Consider the following 9109-nt stretch of genomic DNA (forward strand, 5'->3'; position numbering starts at 1 on the left):
TAAGGAGTGGATGACCTGGCAACAAGTCTGGCTGAAAATCAAACTTGTTATAAATTCACACGTTCTTGCCTCTTCTTACATTTGGTTATCCCCAGTGTTTATTTGCCCTGTGCTCTCTGCTGCAGCTACACCCTTGGCTTCCCTGCTGCTTTTGAAAGGCATGCCATTTCCTGGCATGGAAGTCTTCTGGAACTCTCTGCCTCTTGCTTCACCTTGTTTGCCCACCTTTTACTCTTCTCTAGGTTAATTCATATTCATAATTTTAGTTTTGTGTATGGAAATGTTCATCTAGTTCTTTCCCCATCCCTTTATGACTTAGAGCCTTCTCCCATTGTTTCCATTTCCTATAGAGCTGGGCATAGAACTATAGTTTTTTCATTATGTGCTAATTAGTACTATTAATCACTTGTGTACTTGGATGGTGAGCTCCTTGAAGGCAAGCAAACTTTTTTGGGGGGTAGATTCTATCTAGTGAAGTGACCTAGTATGCAGTCAGATTTTCATGGAATCAATGAAGGAATAGATATGGATGAAAGAGGCCTGGTCTCCTCTAGCAAAATACTTTTTTTGGTCATCACTTTTGAAAACACAAAACCAAAGCCAACAGTAATAATGTTTCTTGGGGCTTGCTAAGTGTTTTAGTTCCTAGTGTGCTCAAAGCAGATACCAATAAATGGGTTGGATTAAACAATGGGAATTTATTGGATTACAAGTTTACAGTTTTGAGACCATGAAAATGTCCAAATCAAGGCATCATCAAAGACCAGCTGTCAGAGAACCTTGGCTTTACTCCCAAAAGACCAGCTGCCAGGGATCCTTGGCTCCTTTGACAGGCAAGGCACATATGTGTGTATGTGTGTATATATATATATATATATATATATATATATGTTTTTTTCCATGGGCATTTATTGCACTAACAATATTTCCATGAACATTTCATGTGAACAGGGAAAAGTGAGATATATAGTGATATTGTTTCCCTGATATTCATGCTTTCTGCTTTATATATTGCCAAGATTTTGTTATGAAAGAGTTTTTCCTTGTTTTTTGAAACTAAAAGTTGGCCACTTTTAGTGGCATATTGTCCCATTCTTCCATCTTCAAAGCAAGACATTTTGTGTTTCTTTGATCATTCTTCTATAGTCACATCTCTCTTTCACTCAGAACTCATCTTTCATTAGCAAAGGTTCCCATAAGGAATACTCTGATTAGGCCTGGCCCTCTTAAAAACTAAATGAAGCAAGGAAAACAGTGTCAATAAATACCAATGGGAGTTCTGTTGCCTTATTCCCCACTTGTTTGCTATTTTATGCATCTTCTCTAGGTTATCCAAGAGCAGATCCAGTGATTGGATATTTGGCATGATAGACAGATCTGTCAAATGTAATTCAAGGAAAAAAAACTGCATAAGGATTACAAGCAGAAAGAAGTTTAATAAAGAAATCTGGTAATTATGTAACTTTGGAGGAAATGGAGGAATGGACACCAGGTTCATACCATAGCTACTGTGATCCTGAGGTTTGGAAGCTGCCTCTGCTGCTCTTGCTAGCTGCCATTTACAACTGCCTCTCACAATCTGAAGTTAAAGACTGGACATTGGAATCCCACGTTTGACCATGACAACCACATCCAACCACTCATATTTGTATTGTCTGGTTTACCAGAATGTATACAGTCTTTGGTCCACTTCTACTTGCCAAATCTCCCATGAGTAAATTGGAAGAGCATCTAGAACTTTAAGTACAAGGGCATATGGGAGACATAGTTTTGGGCTTTTCTATCATCTCCAATTAGAAGAATGCTGCAATGGAAGTTGAAAGAGATAATTCATAGTATCTGCCACAAAAGACCACAGGTTATTTTAAATGCTTTCTCCTTTTTAGGAGAGTGGTTTAGTTTGCTAAAAGCTGCTGGGAGCAATATACCAGAAATCAGTTGGCTTTTTTAATGGGGAGCTATTAGGTTAAAAGTTTATGGTTCTGAGCCTGTGAAAGTTTCCAAACCAAGGCATCATCAGGAGATCCTTTCTCTCTGAGCTGCAGCTGTGGGTGATCAGGCACATGGTGGTGTCTACTCAGAAATCCCTTCTCCTCCAGGACTCATGGCTTTTAGCTTCTGGTAAAGAAGCTTCCTTTAAACTTCTTCATTCCTCTCTGACTCTGCTGCTTTTTTTCTGTATTTGTGGCTTTTTATTCCTCCACTTAAAAAGAATATCAGTAAGAGGATTAAGACCCACCCTGGGACACAGAATCTAATCAAAGGCCCTTAACAGAAGTAATTTAGTTAAAATGTACCTCCTACAATAGTTTTCATGCACAGAAATCTATTAGCTTTAAGAACAGTATTTTCTGGTGTCCACAAATGGTTCAAATTGTCTCAGAGGGTTTCCTGTTGATAATTGAGCTTCAGGCATCATTTCATGGACATCTTCTCAATCTTCATCGTACCGTGGTCTACTTCTGCCTTGATAGTGGGTTGCTCTAGGCTCCTAGCTAGTATGAAAATCTGTTTATTTGCTCTACTTCTTTATTACTGCCTTTCCTTGTTATTTATTTATTTATTTATTTATTTATTTGGAAATCAAGTGCTCTTAACTTCTTGCTAAACATGGTGTCTACCTCAATTACTGGTCTCTGGTGGCTCTATTGTAGGATTTTATTAGTGAATGTTTGTAAATGCAAGTAGACAAATAAATGGATGAATGAAGTACCAATTAAATCAGGCTTGGTCTGTATTTTCCTTCCTTTCTATGTCCTCAGTTTAGGCTGAGCGCAAACAATTTAACAGTGGAGTTGGTAACTTATGAAACAAATGTGGAGTTACTCTACATGAGACCATCACTACCTTATATAATGGTCTACTTCTCAGAGAGAAAGGGGCTTTCTTGAATAGATACAAACAATCACTCATTGTTCTCAGGTCATAACCTAGCACAATCTCTCCTCCACATAAATCTCAGAGATTTAGTTGGCTTTGTCTATTTGTCTTAGAGGCCATTATACCTTGGGATTTCCTCTACCTCAATATTCAGTGTAGGTTATTATACAACTCTTAAATTGACTTATGGGGAAGCGGACTTGGCCCAGTGGTTAGGGCGTCTGTCTACCCCATGTCCTTGACCCATGTGGAGCTGGCCCATGTGCAATGCTGACATGTGCAAAGAGTGCCCTGCCATGCAGGGGTGTCCCAGTGTAGGGGAGCCCCACGCACAAGGAGCGCGCCCCGTAAGGAGAGCCGCCAGCGTGAAAGAAAGTACAGCCTGCCTAAGACTGGTGCCGCACACACGGAGAGCTGACACAACAAGATGACACAACAAAAAAACACACAGATTCCCATGCCGCTGACAACATCAGAAGCAGACAAAGAAGATGCAGCAAATAGACACAGAACAGACAACTGGGGTGGGGAGGAAGGGGAGAGAAATAAATAAATCTTTAAAAAAAATAAAAAAATAAAAATAAAAAAATAAATAAATTGACTTTTGATTCTCATCTTGGACTCTGTCTTAGTTTGCTAGAACTGGTATAATAAATTAGTACAAAAGGATGGCTTAAAACAACCTTAAATCATTGTCTAACAATTCTGTTGGCTAGGAGTCCAAAATCAAGGTATCAGTGGGGCATGGTCCCTCTGATCTGTAGGGAAGAATGTGTTCCATGATTCTCTTTTGTATTTTGGTGGACCTGCCCTTAAATAGAAGGTCCTTTCCTTTATAAAGACAGAATACTTTCTGGGGGAGATTCAGGATATCTTACATTGACTTCAGGTTCTTTTTTACTCTCTTAGAATTTATGCAGGATATCATCTTCTCATCATGTTGTTATTTATATTTTTGGGTCAGTTCACTAGTCTGGCTGGTTTTACTTTGATGTTATACTTGTTCTTTCACCCATTATATCTGTCAGATTCTGGTGATAGTTTCCATAACTTACCCTTAATCTACCTGCCAAAGCAAATCTATGAACACTTTTTCTTCCTGATTCTAAGTTGTCTTGTCCTTGCTTGGATTTCCCACTTAGATTGTGTGGTTTAAATTATTTGTGTGCACAAAAATGAATGTTGTGTCTTTTATAAATGAATGTCCACTCTTAGTATTTTAGATCCATCTATATTCTAGATATTCTATTTTTATTCAAGAGAGAATTAGAATATGTTTTTGCAATAATTCCCTTTCTCTAGTGAAGAAAAAAGATGGATTCAGAATATAGAGGGCAACTAATGATGGAAGTAAGTAATTTTAAGTGTTAGGAAATATCACTAATATGGGAATATTGGATAGAGACAGTAGTCAAAGTCACAAGGTGCTTTTAAAAGTAATAAATTTATTTTTCTTTCAGGTTTGTGCAATAATTAGAAAAGATTTTTGAATAGCTTCATTGAATTAAACATTAGGAACTTGCTGAAATAAATAGAAAATAACAAACTTCAATTTTTATATTGATTTTATATTACTAAGTAATTCTGTAAAGTTCAAAACTTATTTAAATATATTTGATAAAGTTACAAATTTTTAATAAATTAATATATGCTTCTTAATATTTTAAATAATCTTGGTAAGGTCCTTCACAGTTTGTAAAGATAAATTTCTCAACTATAATGCAGGATAAATTTCTTCCAGAAGGTGTTTAATGTATTTCAGACATTCTAATATCTTTTCTTTCAATAGAAGTATCACTAATATCAGATGTGAAAATAGTTCTAACTTCAGAAAAATTAAATTTTAATAAAACCTATCTACTGGATACCTGTCATACTGAATTTTAATAACTTGGTTTCAACACAGAAGAACTTCCCCCCTATCGCTTTTAGAGCTTCTTTTACCTCCTTATTTCTTAAACTATATATTATGGGGTTTAACATGGGAATAACAATACCATAAAATATGGAGGTGACCTTCATATTCTTCTGGGAATCATTGTTTTGAGGCTGTAAATACATGTAAAAGAGGGTTCCATAGAAAATGGTGACTGCTGTGAGGTGGGAGGCACAGGTGGAGAAGGCTTTTTTCCTTCCTGCAGTAGAAGGCATCTTTAGGATGGCAGCCAGGATATATATGTAGGAAAAGATGATGACTGACACAGTGAACGTCAAGTTAAATCCTACAAAGATAACAAGTAGCATGACATTCATGTCAATGTTGGAGCACGAAAGGGCAATAATTGGGGGAACATCACAATAAAAGTGATTGATGGTGTGGGACTTGCAAAACGACAGTGAAAATGTAAAGCCTGTGTGTACAGAGGAATTTATTGAGCCCATCACATAAGAACCAGCTACCAATTGTATGCAGACTATTTGGGACATGACTATGGGATAGTGAAGTGGGTTACAGATGGCTACATAACGATCCACTGCCATAGCAGCTAGGAGGTAACAGTCACTGGTGGCAAATGTTACATAAACCCATAATTGCATTACACATCCCACAAATGATATTGATTTACTTTCTGAGATGAAGTTTTGCAACATCTTGGGAGTGATAGCAGAGGTATAACTGATGTCAATAAAAGCCAAATGTTGTAGGAAAAAATACATGGGTGTTTGAAATCTGGAATCTGCTTTGATGAGTAGGATTGTTCCAATGTTACCCACCATGGAGGTCATGTAGATCAGTAGAAATACAATGAAGAGGGCATGCTGAGAGGTGTGCTGGGCACAAAATCCCAGAAGAAAGAATTCAGTCACTTCAGTGTCATTTCCTTCTGTCATGGCTACCAAGAATGTCTTGTCTAGGAAGGATGAAGAAAAGAAGAGAAATCATCATGACTTTTTGAAATGAAAGCCTCTTTTGTTTCACAACACTTTTTTGACTTAGATTTTTACAGAAAGCACTCAGTATTGATTACTTTGAAAATATTTTTTCTATTTTATTGATTAGATTTCGTTAGATAATCAGTGATCCTTGAGCCATGAATCTTTATCAAATTGAAGATTTTCACAGAAGACTGTCTTCTGGTATGCGTGGTTTTTAAGATTCACAGATAAACTTTTCCACTATATTAAACAGGTATCTCTATTTGCATAAAGCAATATTCAACTATGACTATTTATCTTTTTTATCAACATATAGTTTTTCAGTGCCATTTATTATTTATTCTGGGTCCAAGCTCTTGAAATTAGTAGCACTAGTTAGAGAAGAATTTCCTCTGAGCTATTTTCATGGTCCACACATAATTCAAGTCTGCATAGTGTCTTTCCACTACTATCCATAAGTTGCAACTCCTATCACGGTGATACTCTTTACAACCCAGATAATCTAAATATATATAAGTGAATATAAGTACATAATTTCTTATATATGAAGATGCCTGAATTATAGGCCTTTGTTTCCCAGTACATTTTTTTCTTTTAATTATAGCCTATTAGATGCAGAAAGAATCATCTTGCAAAACTTAGATTAATATAAAATTATAGCTTATTTTAAAGCATAAACGATCTCTGATTTTCTACTTGTAAGTTACGCTCCTTCCGTACCTGATTAGACATGCAGCTGACATTAATACATGCATGGTTTTCATATACTGCAACTCCTTGAACTCTGACTCTAGTGTCTTTCTTCTTAAACACCCTTCTACATTGCAAACACCCCTCATGTGGAGCAGTGTATTATGGACTCTTCATATGTCAGATTTGACTTGCTGCTTGTCAATACATTTGCATTTACTTATACTAAAATTATTTTGCTCTTTATCTCAATTCAAATTCAACAGGACATTCTATATTTTTATTTGCTAAATTGGAATTCCAACCTGTTTTTGCTTATGACTGTCTCCTTTAGGATGGATTCCTGAATGACTGTGGAACAGAGTTCTCTTACAGGAATGCTTTTCTTCCACTGGATTTTTTTTGTGCTTGAGAACTCCTCTAAGTCATTCAGATTTTGGGTGTTTATTACAGTTGCTAGTCTTGTTTCAATTAGCTCTCACATAATGAGTCATGAGTGACTTTGAGTTGTCTGAGACAGTAATTTGAGATATTCTTATGATAAAAACTTTTTCCTGTGAGTTGTGAGTCTGTTGCATGAGTTAAATGCAGTTTTTGGCCAAAAAAACACCATAATTAATATTTTAAATGCCATTTGTATTCTCTCTTCACTGTGCTGCAATATAATATTTGTGAGTTTGGGCATTTAAGAAAGTAAGCACATACAGAAAGGTGGTTGTATATGGAGGTGGTTGTAAAATAACAGGATCAAGTCTATATGCCTTATCCCAAGAAAATATTAAGGTTACTATTTTACCAGAAATTTCACATTGAAATGAATAGTCTGTCGTTCAAAGGGCTTTGGATGCAATGTAGTCATTAACAGTATAATGCATTTAGCAAAATAGGTTAGAATTTTTTCTTTGTAATTATTTTCAGAATCTGAAGTCTGTCTTCTTGAATGTGAATCAATAGTGGCAATTCTTTTCCTTGAGGTGTAATTCAAAACAAGTGTGAAATTATTTTTGAAAATCTTTTCAATTTTCTGCATCAGTTATGTAGTTTAGAAGATAGTGAGAAAAACTGGAGTGTAAAAATCACCTGAAAATTCTGGATATAATATAACAAATGTAAATGTAAGATAATACCAAGCTCACAAGTAAGTAAAAGAAAAAGCCTATCAGCTGAAGATCATAAGGGAAACTGTAAACTTGAGTGGTGATTATGAGATGATGCTCTTTTTGCACCAAGGACTTCCACCATTACAGGAAGCTCAGTCCTTTAATTGAAAAGGCTAAGTGGGGAGTGGAAGCCTGTGTCTTGGATAGTGATCATGCACATGGACTCAATATGGCATCTGGACTGCCCATGAGCCTCAGAAGAGTTCCAACTCCTACTCTCTGGTTCGTTGGACTTACCCAGGTCAGCTAACAGGGAGGTGAAGATGGTCAACCACCACACCAGGGAATCAAGAGTGCCTACAATTTCAAGTAGAGGACTTGTATCCATCATCCATGTGTAATCTAACCCCTTTTGATCTAGAGGTGGAGAAGACATCACCATCCCAGGGTCCACAGAATGGAGGAATAGAATATGGATTAGAGTAGATTTACTGATATTCTACTATAGAACTATTGTGATGAGTAATAGAAGAAATTTTAGCATTGAGGTGAAGAAAGTGGCCATGGTAGTTGCTGAGGGCAGGGAGAGGGAAGAAGAGATGTGATGTGGAGGCATTTTTGGGACTTTGGATTGTCCTGAGTGATATTGAAGGGTCAGATGCTGGACTTGGTATGTCCTGCCATAATCCACTGAATGTACTGGGGGACAGTGTGAACTACAGGGTAAACTATTATCCATGTGGTCCAGCAGTGCTCCAAAATGTGTTCAACAAGTGCGATGAGTGTGCCACAATGATGGGGGAGGTTGTTGGTGTGGGAGGGGTGGGGTGGGGGAGTGGGGTGTATATGGGAACCTCTTATGTTTTTTAATGTAACACTTTTTGTGTTGTATATGTCTTAAAAATACAATTTACAAAAATGATGGGGTGGGGGGTGGGAAGTGTGTTATATGGGAACCACTTATGTTTTTACATTTTTTAATGTTTTTTAATGTAGCATTCTTTTTGATCTATTAACTTTAACAAAAACAATGTAAAAAATTATAACAAAGCCACCATAATAAAAAAAATTTATATATATATATATAGCATGGCCTTTGCAGAGTTCCAATATCAGCACAGAATGGTTTAGATAAATTCTCCCTGATGGAAAACACCTTCTGTTTTGATATACAAAAACAAAAAGTCCCACTTGAGAATTTGAAATTACCACCCTGATTTACACAGGTTTGGAATTTAAATGTATTTCATCAACTTGAAAAATTAAGAGAAAATTATTTTGGGTATGAACAACTTAGGCTATCTGTCTGAGTCAAAGTAAATCTGGTGGTGGAATGTACTCATAATCCAGATTCCTCAGAATTCCTGCAGATCAAATCAGTAAAACTCATCTTGTCATATTAAAAATTTAAAAAATACCAAGAAATAAGTCATCCTGAGCATAAATTAACAGAAACAACAATTATCAATATTTAACAACATAAGATTAAGGTTATTAGACTTATCAGGTTCAGAATATAAAATTACTAAATTTATAATATTTAATTTAATTAAATAATTGAA

General features: G+C 36.1%; 1 protein-coding gene across 1 annotated transcript; it reads right to left on the reverse strand.

The window, feature by feature from the left end:
* Positions 1-4737: 4737 nt before the first annotated feature.
* On the reverse strand, positions 4738-5712 carry LOC101422225 (putative olfactory receptor 5AK3). Its single transcript, XM_012530049.1, has one exon. It carries the CDS (start codon positions 5710-5712, stop codon positions 4738-4740), a length of 975 nt encoding a protein of 324 aa, XP_012385503.1.
* Positions 5713-9109: the final 3397 nt, after the last annotated feature.

Source organism: Dasypus novemcinctus, chromosome 10 (assembly GCF_030445035.2).
Source record: "Dasypus novemcinctus isolate mDasNov1 chromosome 10, mDasNov1.1.hap2, whole genome shotgun sequence".
NCBI lineage: Eukaryota > Metazoa > Chordata > Mammalia > Cingulata > Dasypodidae > Dasypus > Dasypus novemcinctus.